Source organism: Elgaria multicarinata, chromosome 18 (genome assembly GCF_023053635.1).
Source record: "Elgaria multicarinata webbii isolate HBS135686 ecotype San Diego chromosome 18, rElgMul1.1.pri, whole genome shotgun sequence".
In the NCBI taxonomy this organism is placed as follows: domain Eukaryota; kingdom Metazoa; phylum Chordata; class Lepidosauria; order Squamata; family Anguidae; genus Elgaria; species Elgaria multicarinata.
Genome location: NC_086188.1, coordinates 21,748,312 through 21,768,262, shown reverse-complemented (window position 1 = coordinate 21,768,262; position 19,951 = coordinate 21,748,312). Strand labels below are relative to the sequence as shown.

The 19,951-nt window shown below is 47.3% G+C and overlaps 1 protein-coding gene across 1 annotated transcript; it reads left to right on the top strand.

Moving 5' to 3' along the window:
* The first annotated feature begins 10,330 nt into the window (after positions 1-10,330).
* LOC134410864 (selenoprotein M-like) lies at positions 10,331-15,350 on the top strand. The gene is made up of 4 exons (XM_063144373.1): positions 10,331-10,357; positions 11,620-11,654; positions 13,585-13,663; positions 15,153-15,350. The coding sequence occupies exons 1-4, from the start codon at positions 10,331-10,333 to the stop codon at positions 15,348-15,350; spliced, it is 339 nt and encodes a 112-aa protein (XP_063000443.1).
* Positions 15,351-19,951: the final 4,601 nt, after the last annotated feature.

The window sequence follows — 19,951 nt, the reverse complement described above, 5'->3', positions numbered from 1 at the left end:
TTTATGCAGCCCCTGGTGAACTTTCCTCTTCATCACAACAGTTAAAGCTGCAGGAGTCCTTTATTATTATTATTATTATTATTATTATTATTATTATTATTATTATTATTATTTATTTTCTACAATACTTAAACATACAGCATTACAATAAAAAGAAAACAACATACTACATAAATGTTGAGTAAATATTGAATACATAATATCATATCTAATAACATAATCAAACTTAACATATAAGTGCACCCCCCACCAAGGGATCTCATTCCTGATTCCAAAATCTCATACTTTCTTCTGCTGGCAGTTTCCCACTTCCCTTAGAAAACACAAAAATTAGGAACTGTTTCCAAATTCCTTCAAAATCATTTGTTTTAGCTATACCTCTTCTCCATTTAATATTACAAGTCAATTTATCATTTATAGCTATGTCCCATACTTCTTTATACCATTCTTCAATAGAATATTCCCCTTGAATCTTCCCGTTCCTAGCTACAATCAATCTTGCTGCCGTCAGCAAATTCATTATTAATTCCTTAATTTCTTTTTTACATTTTAAATCTTCAAATAGTGACAGTAATGCAACTTTTGGTGTTCGTTCTATCTTCATTCCCACAATTTCTTCAATCTCCAAAAACACCATCTTCCACAATTTTTGTACATATTTGCATTCCCACCACATATGTAAATACGTTCCTTTCCCCCCACATCCTCTCCAACAATTTGCTGAATGCTGATTATTTATCTTATTCAATCTAACCGGGGTTAGGTACCACCTCCATATAATTTTAAAATAATTCTCTTTTATTCTTACTGACATACTGCAGGAGTCCTGCCCACTTTTGTATCTGGTCACTAGTATAGCTCCTGCAGCTTTAAATGTTGTGATGAAAAGGGAATTTCACCAGGTTCTCCATATATAACAATGACACCTGCTGAAATTCCCTTTTCTATGCAACTGTTAAAAAGACAGGAGCCCTGGCCTTCATTTCATATGGTCACCCTAGCTAAATACGGCAAATCTTTTGGCTTTATATCACAATTAAGGCAGGATGCACGGGAGTCCTTCACAATTAAAGCAGATTATAAGGTGGAAAACTTCTGAGTCCTTTGCATGCAATTCGCAGTGACTGCACAGTATAACGCTGGTGTGATAAAGCTTTCAGTCCAATTCATCTGGAGGGATACGAGCATTGGGGAGGAAGGTTGCCTTAAAGCCTAGTGGATTCATGGCAGCCTGGGGTTTTTAAAAAGGGCCATCAGCATCCGAGACGGGCCTGGATGGCAGACAGGGATGTGCCACTGAACATGGGCCTTTAAGCAGAATAGTCAGTTGGCCTCCCACCCCTAGCAACGGCTGGAGACAATTTTGCCCCTGAATCAAATCACAACAGTCACATCAGAGCTGGTCCTAGGAAAAGCACTGCCCTGGTGAGGTGTCCTTTGGTGCTCCTCCTAACCCCCCAACCCCATGGCCAGCTTTGCAGGGTTGCCAAGAAGGTTTATGGGGTCTGCTACAGGTGTGATGTCAGGGCCCCTGCTGCTGCCACCCCCTACAACAGCCTTCCTCAACCTGGGGCGCTCCAGATGTGTTGGAGTGCATCTCCCAGAATGCCCCAGCAGCTGGCTGGGGCATTCTGGGAGATGCAGTCCAACACATCTGGAGCGCCCCAGGTTGAGGAAGGCTGCCCTACAAGGACCCATATGTGTGTGTACAAAGTAAAGCTGTGTTCCACTGCTTTTGACCAAACACAAATGACATCAGAGTGGAAATTGAAAGAGAAACATACTTTAAAGCTCATTGAAGGAAGATCATTATTGGAGTTAGGACCCAAACAACCTGTAGAATCGGGGGGTGGGGATGGGGAAGGGGGGAGATTCCAAACCCTTGCTTTTGCCACCCTAGCTCACTGCAGACAGTACATTGGAAAGACACGGGATCATTTTCCTACGCAAGCCTCCTTAAAACGGAGATGTGCACAGGAATCTGGGGTTGAATCTCTGCAAAAAATAAATCCAGAAGAGCAGCCCTGTTCGAGGCGTAGCAACAAAGGGTCTAGCAGCACCTAGTAGGATTCTTCTGTGGGTGGTGGGTGGTTTCTCGTATTCTGCGAAAAGCCTACGCCGTGTGCCTTTGAAAGCCCACAAATCCCGGATGCTTGGCTTGATTTGTGCACCGAATCTTTGCCATCAAAAAAGGCAGGCTTCGTTCTCCTTTTAGTGCTTTGATCAGCCGTGAAAGCTTCTCCGTGTTTTTATTTTGAGACCCACGTGTGAATGATGTAGGCATGCCTGTGTCTTATCATGTAAGCTCATTCGTTTTACTTATCAAATTTAACTTTAGTGTCCCTTCAATGTTGGGCTGAGTACTTAGGTTGATCCGTGCTGGTTTCTTCGCCTGTGCTTCAGGCGGCTTCCGGTGCACCAGAAGGCAGATGGCCGTTGCTTTGCCTGTGTCCTTCTGGCACGCGGGGCCAGGGAGGCTTTATTTTAGAACAATGTGTCCATTTATCTGTTTCTAATAATTTCGCTTACAAGTACAAAGCAGTAAGGCCTTTTTCACTTCTAGGGTTCTACTTTTGAGCAGGCAGTCTGGAACAGGTGGATAGGGTTCTTCTAATGACAATCTCTGGAAAGGTACAGCGTAACGCTGGAGCTGAAAAAGAAAACTGCAGGGCAGTTACATATTCTTGGAATAAAACACTCCCCAATTCCCATTTATTTATTTGTCTTGTTCCCCCACTAAAACCTGAGGGGAAAAGCCAAACATTAGTTCAAAATGAAACAATTTAAGACTTTTTCTGACTTTTGACAATGCAATTGGAAATACATCCACCCATTTCAAGGAAATGTCTAATTTAAGTTTTGCTAGGGTCTCTTTTCAGGGTCCTATTCACTCTACCTGCCTACCCGACTGGAGTCTCCATAGGTATGGAGGCGCCAGTTTATTTATAGGGCTTTTGCCATGTTCTGCACTACCTAAGAAGTAAAATAGCTTTCTAGATCTGATTCTATGGTTTCAGGCAAGAAAAAAACTTCTTCTTAACCAGTCAGTTAGTCAACAAAAACAAGTAGGTATTCAAAAAAACTTTTACATTTCAACAAAGTCAATCTGGATTCCTTAAAAAAGGACAACAAGTCCATGTCTGCAGGGGCTTTTCTTTTGATGCATTTACAAATGAGGCCAGTAAAAACAATTCACTGAGCATTTATTTATATTCCTTGGCCGATCATGGTTCTCAAAAAGTCTTTCAGTCATTGAAGAGGCTAATCAATGTCCATCTTGTGAGGTCTTTAAACACCTGGTCTTTAAACAGGGTGGTCATGATGATTCTTGGCACATCAGGGGTAACAAATCATCTTTCTGGGTTCTTGAAAGCTTTGAGTTCTTGTGCTAATTCCAAGTCTTCTTTTTCATAAGGTGGATTCAAATACTGGGAAATGGGCTAGCTCCAATCATGGCAGCTTGTTTGTAGACAAATTCGCCAATTCTTTTGGCAACATCAGGGCTTCTAACAGATCTCCATGGGTCACTGGCAGTCACAAATCTTCTTTCTTTCCAAATCTGTCCATGTGATATTTTGAATCAGTAAATATAGTCTTTTGCCTGAAACAAGCATCAGGGCTTCTGTGCATACTACGAGTTCAGCTGCTTGTTGTACAATTGTAGCTGGATCCATCAGTAAACAACTCGAGGTCATCATATAGGTCTGGGCGAGGTTTGGTGCCAAATTGCAAGACTTCAAGGCATTCATGCTCTGGAACGTCTTCTTTTCTTTGTAGTTCAGGTATCAACGTGGCAGGTTTCAATAAGGCGAGCCTTGGGTCCATGAGGAGGTTGATCTCATATCTGGACTGGCAGATGGGGTTCAGGTGTGAGCTTCTTTTTGGCACAGCACACCTGAGGCTGGTTGTGCAAACAGTAATGCAAGCTGGAGTTTTTAATTGCTTGAATTATTTCACAAGTCCATTTTTAAAAAGCAATAAATAGCTGTATTCTTCTTCTGGCTTCTAATTTCAAAGGATACTGACGCAGGGACACAGGGGTACTTTTAGGCTTCTGTTGTAGTTGCATTTAGTGCTCAGGCTCAGGGCTCAAAGCATTTCAAATGTTCTATTAGGCCAAAGGAAATTTGGGCCTGCAATAAGAATATCCTTGCCCAAAAGAGCCACTGGGCAATTTTCAGAACATAATATTCAAAACACACACAAAAATACAGCAATTCAGGATTTCCAATTTTCGTCAGCAGAGGGCGCAAGATTGTCCATTCACTAACTTTTTCAAGGCAGGGCTTCACCCCCCTTTTTCCTTCTGGTCAAAAACCATGCCACGTACACTAACCTTCAAACACTTTCCTGTTTCACCTCTTCTCTTCAAATACTTTACACTTTACCACATCTTTTTCAAAACAACATTTCTAAAAGTCTTTCAAACCAACTTTCTCAGTCTCATTTTCGTTCTACATTAGCACATCTTTCTCTCTCTCTCTCTCTCTCTCTCTTTTTTTCCTCTCCACTTTATACATTTTCCTCTGATCTTTCTCTCCTCTTGGCAAAACGGTTGACAAAACGTCTGCACTATTTGTGCTTACAAGGACTTGAGTTTTAACTCAGGCAGTGAATCTTCAAAGCTATGGAAGACATTTCTTCTGTGAAAGTGGGGTTCTACATTTTCTACATTTCTGAGGTTTATGAAAGACAAAATACACAAAGTACTACTTTCACTGAAAACAAAACATTCTTTCTGCTTATCTCTAGCTGCTAAGCACAGAAGAAGAAGCAAACTTCTGCAAAAGGGGATCCGTAGGAGGGAAACAAAAGCTTCAAATTTCTTTCACTTGGGCCGGGTGGAAACACAAACTGACAATTCTTTTTCTTCTACTTTTAACACAAACATTAACTTTTCTGTAATTCACATTCCAACACTCAAGGATCCTTTGAGAGGTACATTTCTTAACTACATTTCTATGTTTGCAAATTGATTCTGATGACACAGCTGAAATTAACTTTGGATCAAAAGATCCACAAGGGGGCAATCTAACATAAAAACACGTTCACAAAACATTTTTTTAACTCATTCATACACCGTTTCAATTTCAATTTCAGTTTCAATGAAAGCTTTCCCAAAGACAACAACCAATGGGCTTGGGGACTCTTTTCCAATACAGATTATAAGCTTCCCATTTCTGAGGTCTACAGAGTTATCACCCACTCCCTCATTTCCCTGTCACTTGGGGTCCATGGGGGGGCTTTTTACTCACCAAATAGCCATCTCCCGTCTTCGCCCTTTCTTATCACGTCTGATTGCAATTTGTTGTTGCCTGTTCCCTTCCATCTGTCGGGGTGGAGTCGGTTTTGTAACCTTGACTCGAATGGTCCCATCAATTCGGTCTCCATGTCTGCACAGTGCACGATTCAACCTACTAGAGGCAAGAGAAATCTCTTGGCGATCGCTCCCTCAATCTAGGCCTTCGTTCCACTGGCAGGCACAGATCCGACTCTGGGTTACATCCGAGTCAGGCGCCATTTGTTAGATCAAGGTTCTTTCACCCAGGGACGAAATCCAAACAGCCCCTAAGCAAGACTCCACCATTCCAGCGACAGAGGGTTCGAAAGCGCTTTATTGATTAGTAATCAAGGTCTGGTCTCTTCAAAGGGAGCAATCAGACAAAGACATTGGGAATTCAGCACAGCATTTGAAGCCTGCAAGGGGCAGGGCCCAGTAGCAGCATAAACCAATCAGAACATAACACTGGGGCATAGCTAATTATGCTAAACAATTCTCTCTGTTCTATAAACAATACCTTTGGCCTTACAGTAAGTTACAAAAAGTTAACTTTGACACAGGAGGACTGGAGCCGGAGCTCTTGTTTATATTAGATAAGACAGATGCAAGGATGCACACAAGGAGATATTTTCGCATACATGACATTCTGACATTTTGCCTGCAATATGATGGCTACTTTACAGTTTCCTGTTAAAAATGGAGAGACTTCTGCTAACACATCCTTCTTAAATTATAGTGCCCAGAACTGGATACGGTGCATCAGGTGAAGTTGGACTAATGGAGAAAGAAGTGGAAATATTAAATCTGAGGTTAGGGTGTGGCCCTGATGTACTGTTTCGCATACTCAAAGATATCCCTTTTTGGTAAGTGACCAACAGTCTTTTCTCTTGTGCGGGAAAACAGTACATCAGGTTGGACATCCCAAAGCTTGACCCTTTAGGGCAGGATCCAAAAGAGTAGTAGCTGCTTCATGGCTGGGAAGACATGCCATCCGCAGGCTGCCACCGCAGAGGCACAGAAGCCGAGCTCGCAATGTTTAGCAAAGGTGCTACGCCGGGCTGGGCAAAGCTGGCCGTAGGCCCGGGACAGACGGGAAATGTAGGCCCCATGTCAAACTGCTCATGAAGTCCTTTTTTTATCAGTTCTAAACACGTATGACCTCGAATGATTTATGAAAAAGCTAACGGAAGCGCTTTTATGCAAGAGGTATCTAAGCCACGACTTCTTCACACTCCGAAATGCTTCACGTGCTTTTCTTTGGGCAAATTCATCATCGGCAACAGAAAAATCAAGCCACTTTACCCAGGGGGACTCGGAGTAGCCCCCCTCCAAATCACAGCCCCCCTGCCAACTCTGCCCCCGTCTGCCCAGCTCCGGTGCTACGGTTTGAACAGGGAGCTGCGCTACGAATCTCAGGCAGCGGAAGATCAAGGGGGGAAAGCTGCTGAGGTCATTGGCTGCTCTTGTGGGATGGGCAAAGACATTGGTGGCTTAAGAGCACTCAAGGCAGGCGTAGACTAGGCAAAGACAAGCCTTTAGCCGTCTCCTCCGAGCGGCATTGGAAACCTTCTGTCTCAAAGCCGCAGGACGGAATGACCCCCAACAGGGCATTTGTCTGACAAAGAGGTGTGGCTCTGCCTCTATAAACCTTCAGGACTCTCCTGACATCAAGGGGATGCCGTGCCATTTCTGAGGGGAGCACAGGGGAATTTGCTCCGGCTGAAAATCAAGGGAACAAGGAAGAAAAACAGGACACCGCGCACTCCCTGCAGACGCGCCTCGGAAAGAAGCAAAGGGTGTCAAAAACAGGAAAGCGAAGCCCGACCAGCAATGCAACCAATGACCTCAGGAGGTCGTGGGCTCTCCCACACTGGAGGCCCTTCAAGAGGCAGCTTGTCAGGGATGCTTCAAGGAGGATTCCTGCACTGCGCAGGGGGTTGGATTCCATGGCCTTGAAGGCCCCTTCCAACTCTGCTGTTCTATGATTCTATGAAACACCGGAACATCCCTGATGGCTTTTGTTGTGTCCCTTCCCCTATTTCCACGACATATTTGGGATGGGGATCGGTGTGTTTCACCACCGAGTGTCTTTCTTCTTGTTTTTTGAATACAAGCATAGCTCTGCGCTGGAGCGCATGTTCCTTCCCAGAAACACAGCAGAGGTAGAGGCGCCCATGTGTTGCTGCGTGTCTGCGCTCGTGCGCATGGCTCCTGAGTCATTAAAAACATACGCATTTGCCCCGTAGCCAGCTGTGACGCGGCAGTGCGCAATGCTGAGGAGAGCACATCTAAACGTCACCTGCCTAGCCCCGCCCACTCCTACCCCTACACATGTGGGGGTGGCCTAATGTCGCACACGGGCTCACGCAACAACGCTCCTGTACTTGCAGTAACCAACAGTGGCGTGTGCCCCGTGAGTGGCGGCCGTGGAGGCGGGAACCTTCAGGAGCATCCCTCTTCCGTACTGAGAGGGCTGCAGGGGGAGATTAGCCCAGGGTCATTCACACACCCCACTGAAGCCCGTCTTCCTTCCTCTCCGTGCCCCCGCGCGGCCTTCTCTAAAGTGTCCAAGGATACACTGAGCATGGCGGGGGTGGGGCCACTAACTGCCCTTAGTGAGAAATGCACTGACTCACGCTGAGCTTTCAAAGCCTTGGAATAGGACAGAGATGCAGCTGATTCTGGACACCTGCTGAAATCCCCTTTTCAATACAACTGTTAAAGATACAGGAGCCCGGTCCTCCTTTCCATAGTGTCACCCTAACTACTTCCCAGCGCGACCACTAGCCCTTCTGTGGCAGCACCTGATGGACCTACGATGCTTGGGATCCAGAGGCCTGATTGTACTGGCGCTTGGGCCGGCTGGGTTCCCGCTGGCGGGGCTGTGCCTGTCCGTCTCCCATGCCCAGTGCGCACGGATGCTTCCTTGCGGAAGGAACAGCAAAAGCACAGGAGAGCCAGAGCTCCTTTGTCCACCACCATAATCTCACTTCCACCCTGAGAGGGACCCTCAAGCCATCCGCCACCAGGGGTTCGAGATCTGCAGGAATAAATTCAGAAAAAGAACAGTGCATAGTTAAACTCTGGAACTCACTACCACAAGATATAGGGATGGCTACCAGCTTGGATGGCATTAAAGGGTTTTTTTTTGGGGGGGGGGTCAATTGCTGGAGGGGAAGGCTATCCATGGCTGCTAGTCCTGACAGCAATGTGCCACCTCCAATATCCGAGGCAGGAAGCCAGTATACACCAGTTCCTGGGAGGGTGCTGTTGCACCCTGTCCTGCTTGTTCATCCTTGGCCGGTGGCTGGTTTGCCAAGGTGTGAAGGGAGTGCTGGACTAGATGGACCCTTGGTCTGATTCAACAGGGCTCTTCTTACGATGTTAGAAAAGGGCAAGGTCACCCAGATTGGGAGAACGGCCCAGGATATTTGCCCACCCAGGATCTCTTGCGGAGGACATAGAATCATAGAGTTGGAAGGGCCCTACAAGGCCATCGAGTCCAACCCCCTGCTCAATGCAGGAATCAATGTACATGGGGTTCCCTGGTAGTCACCCTTCCAGAAACTGACCAGGCCTAGACCCGCTTAGCTTCATCAAGGTCGCAGCATCCCATGCCATCACACCTTGTCAGCCCCAACCTGGAGGAATTCAGTGGGTGAATGTGCATGTGCAGACTGCCTGCCTTTGAGAAAGGAATAAAACCGCTAAACACACCTGCCTAGAAATGGGGGCACGTTCTTCCAGGCACTGGATGACTTGCTCCGAGCAGATCTGAGCCCCAAGGATGCTCTCGGAAGAGAAGGAATTGGGGGCACACAAATCCCTCCCTCCCTCTGACCATCTTCACCTCCACTGCTCCAAGGGAATTCTCTTGCTCTGTTTCCCAGCCCTGTCCCAGCACAGCCTGCCCCACAGCAATTCCACAGGTTCCCCCTTTGCAAGGAAAAGATTCAAGCTGTGCTGGGGCTGCAGGCACAGGTGTGCTCTGGCCTCCAGGTGCAAAGAGCATTCTCCGTGAACTTCCGCCCCAAGGAGACATAGGCCACAGCTAGACCTAAGGTTTATCCTGGGATCATCCAGGGTTCGCCCCTGCCTGAGCACTGGATCTCCTGTGTGTCACCTTGGTGAACAGGTTTGACCCCAGGACAATCCAGGGATAAACCTTAGGTCTAGCTATGGCCTTAGACTCTGCAGCATTTTAAATCATGCAGAGTAAATGTGCATACACCTGTTTGTTCTGTGAATTTCTTTATTCACAAACACCTGATTAAACTCTGAAAAGAGCCAGATGCTGAAACCATGCAACGTACAGCCTGCCCAGCCCTCCAGGTCCACAACGGACGAGAACTCCGAGTTGTCGCCACAACGTGTCGGGATGAATCACCGCGGCCTTTTAGGGATGGAGCACCAGAGATCTTGGGAGTCACCGACATTCTCCAGACGTCACTTCAGAGCTGGGTTCCGCGTGCCCCTCTTCTGACTTGGGCCTTTTCTTTCTCTGGGTTTCTTCAAATGGGGAAAGTGCATTTCTGGGTGCATTTCTCAAAAGGGTGCATTTTTCCTTCATTGTTTATACCATGAAAATGGGAGTCTTCAAGAGAGGGCATTAAAAACAGAGTGCCTTTCTTCAAGTGCACGTTTCCCAAACACAAGTTCGGGACTTTGCTGGCATTTTCGGAGAACACGCGCTCCCATTCATGCTTGGCTTCAGGGTCTGGAACAGGGCATTTTCGAGTGATTTGCAAACTTCCACCAAATTCTCCTACATCTCAGCTCCTTTTCCAATGTGAAATCCGGTGGATTCATCCACCTCTTTCAAACCCGGAGACTCTCCTCCCTATCCCAGGAGACCCTCCCTGCTCGAGTCCTGAAGGCCAGTTCACAGGTGCTGGCCTTCGAGGTCCCAGTTCGCCAGCTCAGTTGGGCCTGGCCCATGGCACTGTCACAATGGCCGCCTTCTAGCTTCCATGATGACGGAGAGTTCCAAAAGACGCTTCAGGAGACCGTTGGCCTGGCGCGGAATCTCCACCTTCATAGCAGGCAACGATGGCGAGGCGACGGCAATCTTGGCCGGTAAGGAAGGGCCCATGCCCAGTGAGGGTGGAGGGAGGAGGCCAGAGCGAGGAGAGGGGGGAGATCAGGGACTGGAGTGGTGGTCCCCGGGTTTGGAGGGCTGAGGGGAATGGGAGGAAGGTAGGGCCAAGGGGGAGGACGCCCCCTTGCTAAGAGTGCCCCTTGCTGAGGCCCTCCAGGCCAAAGTCTGCCCCCCTCCCTAAGGCAGGCGGGAGGGTGGGGTGCAGGGGACGGCTGGGGCCCTCCAATTAATGTCACACCTTTCTCTTTCTCGTCCTAGGAGCCAATGGATACGACTCCCCCACCCTCCCTCCGTCCTTCCCTCATCCTACCCGCCACCTTCTTCCCTTCCTGGTCTTCCCCCCCTCAGGTAAGGAAATGTTGACCCTGCCTCCGCTCTTCCTGGACAGGCAGGGCCTTAAGGGGTGCGGGATTGAGGGCTGCAGAGGTCACCTGCTGCCCTCCTATTAATTGCATTTTTCTTTTTCGTCCTAGGTCCCCATGGATACCTCCCCTGCACCCTCCCTCCGACCTTCCCTAATCCGACCCGCCACCTTTGTCCTTTCGTCTTCCCCCCCTCAGGTAAGGAAGAATTCAACCTGGCTCAGCTCTGCCTCGACAGGCAGGGCTGGAGCTCCATAGGGCATGTGGGGCTGTGGGGGGTACAGGGATCGTCTGGGTCCCTGTCATTAACTGTACATTTCTCTCCTTGTCATCCTAGGAACCGATGGACACGAGTCCAGCCCCCTCCTTTCCTCTCCCTGCTTATCCTTCCCCCATCGTCCCGGTAAGTAAAGGTTTGGCCTCTCTCAGCCCTCCGCCCTTCACAGGCAGGGCTGCACCCCTCCTTGAGGGAGGTGGGACGGTGGGGCACAGAGAAATTCCAGTGCTCTGCCACTGATGCCCCCTTTTCTCTGCTTTCCCCCCTAGGAGCCTATGGTCTTCTGAAGGCTAGACGGTAAGGAGCACCTTCATTGACGCTGCTTTTAAATTATATATTGTTTTAACTTGGATCATGGTTTAATTTGTTTTTAACTGTGCATATTTATTGTTTAATTGTACTGAGATCTTAATGATATAAGGCTGGATATAAATGTTTTAAATAAATAAATAGACATGTACAGGATTGCACCGTTGGACCATAAAGTCCTTTGGGCAGAAAACTCTCTATAACTGCATTTGCATGGTTGGTGTTGTCATCGTGCAAGAAATAAACAGTGCCCAGCACCTCTAATCTTTGCCCTTTACTCCTGTTCTTCCAGGTGAAGGCCTTTATCACAGAAGATCTCCCTCTGTAGTATCCTTCTGGTCATTCATGCAGGCTCTGAGCGAGGCAGGTGGGCAGAAGGGGACACTTCATCTAAGCCCAAAGGCCCAGCGTAGGACGGAAGCCCGTTGCCACGAAGGGGGAAAGAGGAGGCTAAATTGTGCATCTGTGCCTGAGGTCGTTTACGCAGGCTGATTTCCCTGCATCTATATGGGGCGTTGAGACTGAGTGAGATTTTGCTGAGGTCCATCAGAAGCCGCATTGGATCCGAACAGCCAGCCACCAGAGCAGTGAGCTTCTCACCCAGGAGCAGGTGTGGGTTGCGTGCGCACGTTTGTACAGGACATTTTCAGAGCGAGAGACAGAGAGCTGAGGGCCACCGTATGCAATAGCCTTCTCGAACCTGGTGCCTTCTGGATGTATTGGACTTCAACTCCCATCGTTCCCAGCCAGCATGGCCAGTGTTCAGGGATAATGGGAATTGTCATTCAAAACTTCTACGGGGCACCAGGTGGGGAAAGCCTGGCACATAAGACCGGGCACTAATTTCCAAGACAGGGAGCAGTATTTGGAGTTCGTTTGTGAGCTGTGAATAATTCACATACAACAACATTCATAGAATTATAGAATAGCAGAGTTGGAAGGGGCCTACAAGGCCATCGAGTCCAACCCCTGCTCCATGCAGGAATCCACCCTAAAGCATCCCTGACAGATGGTTGTCCAGCTGCCTCTTGAAGGCCTCTAGTGTGGGAGAGCCCACAACCTCCCTAGGTCACTGATTCCATTGAGCTGTGAATAATTCACATACGAGCATGTACTTCTGCCGTGTCTACCTATCGGTGCAAATCAGACAGCCAGAAAATGTATAGAAGCTAAACAAGAAGAACTAAACGACAGCAATCCAACCTTCCCCCTTTTGAAGCAGACAAGGCCTTTCATGGGCGTGGGGTCGGTGTCACGTGGTTTTACTGGCCCCAGAGGCATGGCTACGTGCCGGTAAAGAATGGAGAACTGCCGCCCTTAGTAAGGATTGGGCCCACCTTGCGGCTAGTGGATGCAGCATGCCTGCCTGAAGCAGCCAGCAGCCGGCAAGGGGTGCATTCAGTAAATGGAAACGTTCACTCTGAAACCTAATGGTTTTCTGTCTTTTAATGTAAGCGCAGAACCTCGTTTTGGATACGTGTCCCGACAGGGGGAAAGGCAAGGGGGCACAAAAGCTCGATAAGATCATGCGTGGCGTAGTAGAGAAAGCGAAGTGGCTTCCCATCTTGCAAGGATGCTAAAACTTCAGAGTCACTCAATGAACTTGATTGGCATGTTTAGGGCAAAGTACCTACTTTGCAAGGGCATAGATAACTTGTGGAACTCGCTACCACAAGCTGTAGTAACAGGACAGGGCGGCCTCTAGCCGGCCTCTATGGGAAACGGGGTGGACCCTCAGCCTGATCCAGCAGGGCCCTGTTTAGATGCGAAGGAAGGGTGGCGTCTCCTGCCTTGTGCCGTGAGAAAACGGTCCGTGATACAAAAGGAAGCTGCTTTCGACCTAGGACTTTTATTCCATAAATATTTTCTAGCTCTGCACCAGTTGTTGGCATGGGGCTATGGTCCAAAATGCAAAACAGCCTTTTAAAAGGAACATCCTGCAATTCTCCGTCTCTGCCCTAGGAACCTAAAGCCGACAGATCCTGCAGTACCTTTGAGCCAACCTCCCCAACCTGGCGGTGCTCCTGTTGTGTTGGACTACAACTCCTGCCATCCCCAATTGGCTGTGCTGGCTGGGGATAATAGGAGTTGTAGTCCAACACATTGGGTGGGCATTGGGATTGGGGAAGTCTGCCCGAGGCCGAAGTACTGATTTGTTCAACTTCCCGGCTGGCATAGGAAGAAGAAGAAAACGGCAGCGCTGTTGCCACCCCTCCCATAACGCCAGCCTGTCATGTTCCTTGACAATCTCTTCCAGCCACAACCTTGTCCTGAAACACCTGGCTGGAGCGGATCCCGAACTGGTGCTGCTCAACTTTAAGTATGAAGAGTTGCAGGTGAGACAGAATGCTGAACTCGTGCAGGCAGTGGAGGCTGGTGACTCTGAGGTCAGTGGGGCAGTGAATCCACTTGGGTTTCAATCCAAATCAGGCAGTACTCTAAAGGTGGCGAAGGATAGCTCCTTAGAGTTCTGACTGAAACCCAGAGCGGATTCACTGCCCCACTGACATCGGAGCCACCAGCCTCCACTGCGTGCATCCACTGTAACCCATTTTACGGCCATGCCACGCAACGCTTGACACCATTAGAAACTGCCAGTAGAAACTGTGTGAATGGCGTTAAGCAAACAAGTGGGACCTGGCACAAAATGTTGCACTCCCCTTCATAGAATCATAGAATAGTAGAGTTGGAAGGGGCCTAAGGCCATCGCGTCCAACCCCCTGCTCAGTGCAGGAATCCACCCTAAAGCATCCCTGACAGATAGTTGTCCAGCTGCCTCTTGAAGGCCTCTAGTATGGGAGAGCCTTCAAGATGTTCTGTTCTATTTCTTACCCTTCTTTTCTTTGGAGTACATGACATGACGCTGAAATCCTGCCTCCTTACCGTGGCTTTCTGCTTCCAGGTTCTTTGCAGGATTACAATCGGCTCAATTACTTGGGCAGACATGTGCTTTGAATAGAGGACTTCCTTTCTCAATTCAGTTCCATAGGTTTCATTTTACAGTCACTAGATGGTGCTGTGATTATAGCACAACACCGTTATTACACACTGCCACTATATTGGATTAACGTCCCTTATCGGTTAATGCTGATCTTTTGAAAGCAGGAGAAAGTCAGAAAGTGCAGGTCATACTTTGGAAGTTGATGATGTCGTGTAAAGGACCGGCAAACTTCCATGAGTGACGAATCATGAACATGCAATAAAAGCCTTGTAAAGAAATGCTTTGTCTCACTTCCCCTTTCACCGTGCTGCGGCCACTGGGCATGCGGACTACGCAGTGGGATATTTGTGGCCGGTGGGGCGGGGGATGGCTGCCCCCTTGGAGGTTTTCTCCTTACATTTTTTTGTCCGATTGCAAAGATTGAGGTTCCCCCAAGCCTTCCTCTTGTGTGCAGCCAGTGATGTTTTACCTACATTAGAATGAATTCCAGTGGAGGCTGGTGGCTCCGATGTCAGTGGGGCTGCGAATCCACTTCGGGTTTCATTCAGAACCCGTCAGAACTCTAAATGAGCTATCCAAGATGCGGAAGATATCCAAAGGTGGGACTCTTGCCTGTCTAAACATGCGTAGGATTAAACCCTAAAAGTTGCAGTATAAATTAGGCAAAAGGGGGAGAATTCTACATGATTTTTTTCTTCTAAGAAGAAAAAAGGGGCTTTTCTTCTGGAGTCCACCTCCAAAATTTCAGTCTTGCTCGGGTATCAGGCAGAGCTGGCTGCGCAGCACCTAGCATGCCCTGAGGCCAGGCCAGGCCGGCTTGCCGCAGTTTGTAGCCACGTGCCGAGGATCCGTGGTTAGCCCCGTCGCCTGCATTTATTTTGCAGAGAATTCCATTGGCTGAAATGTCCCGGGAAGAGATCAACCGGCTGGTGAAAGAGTTGGGGTTCGACCGGAAGGAGACGCGCGATTCACCTGTTCCGGAAGAGTTCCAGCTTGCCCCCGCGAAGCCTCTGCCTGCCTCAGAAGAATCCCAGAGAGAACAGGCGGCAGAGAGGAAAGGGGCGAAGGGCAGCGAACTGTAAATCTGGGTGCCTTTGAAAACTGCAGGGGTTGTGCGTGTCGGCAAGGCGTGAGAGACTGCTGGCGTTCGGAACTTGCAGCCTCTTAAGACTTCCAGCAAGGCATCCTCTCCATCAGGGGTGGGCACCTTGTGGGCCTCCAGATGTTTTGGCCTACAACTCCCATGAGCCCTGGCCAGTATAACCAAGGATGAGGGATCATGGAAGTTCTAGGCCAAAAACATCTGGAATTGTCCATCCTGATCGAGCTGCTTCCAAGTATCTCTTCACAACAATGTGGGACAGAAACTTGCTTTAAAAACAAAAGCGGTGGATTCTTTAGTCTCTACCACATTCTTCGGCTACTCTGCTCTCCAGGAGCAAACACACAGCCCTGCAAATGCCGCAGCAGGTCTGAAAGCTCTTGGTGCCGAGTGTGGACAGATGAACGCGCGCCTGGCAGGATCTACAGAACCTGCCTCCTTTTTTTTTTTTTTTTTTTAAATTGTTTTCTGTCCCTCACTGACGAACAGGCATAGTTCAAAGCACCCAGACGATGCCTGCTAGAAGTCTCCAGAGGCCAGGAGGTTTGCAGTGGTTCACGTGGAACACTTTAGCTCTTCAGCCCCCAAACTACCACCAGAAAAAGGTTATGCAAGATAACAGAACCAGTAAGATAGGCAAAATCAGAGAAATCAGGTACATTGGCATTATTTATACAGATTCCAGAATCCAATTTTTACCGTTCCAGGAGCTGGATTTTACTTCTTTTTTAAGCGGACTCCACGCAGCCCCAACACAAGGCGGGTTTTCGAGGGAATAGGCATAACAAACAGTCTGGAAGAAGCTGCACCTGTGTTCTGGCTCATGGTAAGCACTTCTTGTGGGGCAAAGCCATGTCCCAGCCCCACTTCTGTCCAGGGAGTACTCTGTGGCTGGCTGGCCGGCCGGCCGGTTTACGGAGCTTCAGTAGCTCACCGCTCATTAGCAGAGGCCTCCCGGCTAGCACTCTGGCTTTCTCCAGCCGCCGCTCATGCCCTGTGCCCAGAACAAGCCGTCGTATTTTCCCAGCAGCAGCACCCCGCCTGCATGGGGCAGGATGAAGCCCTCTGCTGAAAGCTCTCGGTGCTGAGGGTGGATAGGCTTGGGGAGCGCGGCATGCTGGGAAACATGTTCAGGTCCCCAAATCCTCATCAACTGTGCATTAAACAGTAAAATTGCCTTTATCCATTGTCTGCTGTTACCTTTCTACAGTTCGGGTGCTTAAGATCGTGAGTTGTTGGGCCTTGCTGTAGAGCAGCCTTCCCCAACCTGGTGCCCTCCAGGTGTGTTGGGATGCTGCAATGCCCATCTTTCCCCACCAGCATGGTCAATGCTTCTATTGGCTGGGAATGATGGGGCTTGCAGTTCAACACATCTAGGGGGAGGGGGGATGGCACTATCCCGCTCTCTTCCAGGTGTAATTCCAGGTGCTGGTTACCATCTACAAAGCCCTAATTGGCGTTAGTCCAACATGTACCCTGTCGTGACTTCTAACGAAATCTGCCCAGGATGCCCTCGTAATAACCAGAAAGGGGTTATTATTCCTTGTCCGTAACGGAATTCCTTTCCTTGCAACCTTGCCAAAATTAGGCTCTGAGCTGGTTGACGAATTCCTGATCCGTCCAGGCTGCAGAACTCAGGATGAAGTTAAGAAACCAGAGCAAAATGAACGCAACATCTTTGCATGCAGGTTTAATCCATAGCAGCTCCAGTTTAAAGGATAGGGAAGTGCCCCCCCCAAGACCCTGGGGGCTGCTGCCATCCAGAGTAGGCAATACTGGGCCAGATGAGCAACCTTTGATCTGGTCTAAAGCTGCTTCTTTTGTCATTCTGTTCCGCAGGAAGGAGGGGGTGGAGCTCTTTGCTACCTGCCCCAATAGCCCTTGGGCTAAGATGGGCTATATAGCTGAATAAGTTCTAGGTAGTAGCCATATTAGTTTATTGCACCAAAAAGCAAAGTCTTCTAACACCTTAAAGACGAACACATTTATTTTGGCATAAGCTTTCATGGACTATGAAAGTGCATTGGAGTATTATTGAGTCCCAAGTTTTTTATACAGTATGTATTGGGAGGGGGGGGAATTCAAGACCGGGGGGGGGGGGAAATGTGACAGACACATTGCAGTGGTTCCCAAACTTTTTCAGGTCACCGCCCCCTTGGTTCCACAAACTCATGCCCAGTGCCCCCCTACCCTACCCTATAAAAATCATTATTCAGAATAGTGGTTTTCGACGACCCACTAAGGAAGATAATAACAATAAAATTCAAAACAGTAACAATTAATTGAATATTTATTCAAAATCTAATTACATTTTTTAGTTTATTTATTCCATTGAACATAATTGATGAACTTGATCCAGTGATATCATCTTTTCAAAGTCTGATAGTCATTAAGCAAGGATATTAGATACCACATTTAGTAACTAGGGTAGAATACCTCACTATTCTGTAAATTCTTAATGTGATGGATGGGCTTGATGAAGTGATACATGAGTCTTAAATCACCACGTTTAGTAATCTGGAGTCGATTTCTTTGTTTGGAAAGAAGTAGGCAGACCACACTAAAACCACGTTCCACCAAATATGAGGTTGGAAATGCAACCAGGAGCTTCTGAACCACTCTCCATAGTGCAGGAGAGCGATCAGAAATGTCCTTCTGTAACCAAAACTCCTGGTACGATTTCTTAAACTTTGGCTTCAGCTCAATGTCATTTTGTAGCTCAATTAGTTCTTCCTCCACTACTCCAACTTCCTCAATATCTGAAAATGGATTTATCACCCAGTCTGGAATTTCCATCATAAGAAGATCCTCGAATCGCTCAGACATATCTTCATGCAGCATATTTAAATTTTCACAATAAACTTGCAGATCGTCATCTTGTATCCCGCCTTTCTGTTCTAGCTCAGACAAGCTTGGAAATTGGTATAGCTCACGACGGCCTATATTGCGCTTGAATAGAGTAAACTTTGCAATAAACGTAGATACGACGGATTTGGCCTTAATAAGATTGGTGTCATTTCCTTGCAACTGCACATTCATTGCATTGAACTCTGCAAATAGTTCAGACAAATAAGCAATGTCATGCCTGATTTCTTTGAGGTCATTACTGAGCAAAGCATTCGTGCCTTCAAAAAACTCCACAACAGTGTCAAAAAGGTTGTAAAAGCGTTTCAAACAGTTTCCTTTTGATAGCCAACGAACTCCAGTATGAAGCACCAAACGTTCAAAGTCTTCATCATTCTCAGCACAGAGCACCCGGAATAGTCGCTCATTGAGAGCCTGGGCTTTAATTTTATTCACTGCAGTAATGACGGTGTGTAATGAATTGTGTAGGCGACCACTGAGGTTTTTTGCAACCAGATGTTGGCGATGAATGACACAGTGAATAGTAAAGATATTTGGCACTGATTTTTTCAAGTAAAGATATTTGGCACTGATTTTTTCAAGTAAAGATTTTTCAAGTAAAGATTTCAAGTAAATATTTTTTCAAGTAAAGATATTTGGCACTGATTTTTTCAAGTAAGCAACACACCCACGGTAGCGACCAGTCGTTGATGGAATTTCCTTTTCATTGAAGAACTCCTCAACCACACGAAATATTGACTCCCCTTTAGTATCGGTTTTTAGTTGCCTTGCAAATAACAACTCTTGAGCCAAACTCCCATCTTTTATAAAACGCACATAAGCGAGAAGCAAAGATTCATTGCCTGGTAAAGTTGACTCGTCCAGCTGTAATGCAAATTCTGTTGTCCTTAGTGTGTTGCACAGTGTATCTTCCACATTCTCAGCCGTTTCATTGATGTGTCTTTGCACTGAATTGTTGCTGAGAGGAATGGTTTTAATTATATCATGTGGTGACTTATGCAAAACAGTACTCAGAACCTCACTAACTGCTGGTAGGATGAGTTCTTCACCGATTTTATGCGGCTTTCCTGACTTAGCAATCAACAAGGAGATGTTGTATGATGCACGCAAACCATCAGTTTGTCGTTGTGAAGCATTGTGAATCGTGTTTAACAGTGTTGGCCGCTTTTGAAATTTGTCACGAAATGATTGAAAAAAAGTTACGTTCTTATCTGCCTTGTCAGGATGTGCGTTCTTTAAATGTTCTTGCAGTCTGGAAGGCTTCATTGCCTCATTAGAAAACACCTTTTCACATAACAGGCACGTGGGCAGCTGCTGGTTTGTTGGTGCTGGTATCAATCCATACTTAAGATATCCCAAGCTATATTGTCTACATTTCTTTTTTGATTTTCCTGCTTCTGTCATTTTTATTCTAATCTAAAACAAAGAATTTAATCATTAAATATTATTGGAATAATGTCAAAATAAGTGCATATGCTTAATTAAAATCACCAAAGTGTAAATAAAATGGGCAGAGCAGCTGAATTTCCTGCTCTTTCCTGCTCGGTCCCTGGGTTTTAGGTAGGGTGACCCTATTTTGGAAACCAAAAAGGAGGACAACATAGCCGCCCCCAAGGAGGCACCCCCACCAACATGTCCAGCTCCCAAAGCTCACCAACGTGCCCACACAAACATAGCCTTGGTCACATGTCTGATTTCATAGCACACAATTCAGAC

Bases quoted from the DNA above. Each gene is read 5' to 3' on its own strand.
- LOC134410864 (XM_063144373.1), top strand. From the start codon at position 10,331: ATGGCGAGGCGACGGCAATCTTGGCCG. The intron at 11,655-13,584 runs GTATCCTTCTGG...AATCTCTTCCAG, and splicing joins ACAGAAGATCTCCCTCTGTA to CCACAACCTTGTCCTGAAAC. The intron at 13,664-15,152 runs GTGAGACAGAAT...TTTATTTTGCAG, and splicing joins TTAAGTATGAAGAGTTGCAG to AGAATTCCATTGGCTGAAAT.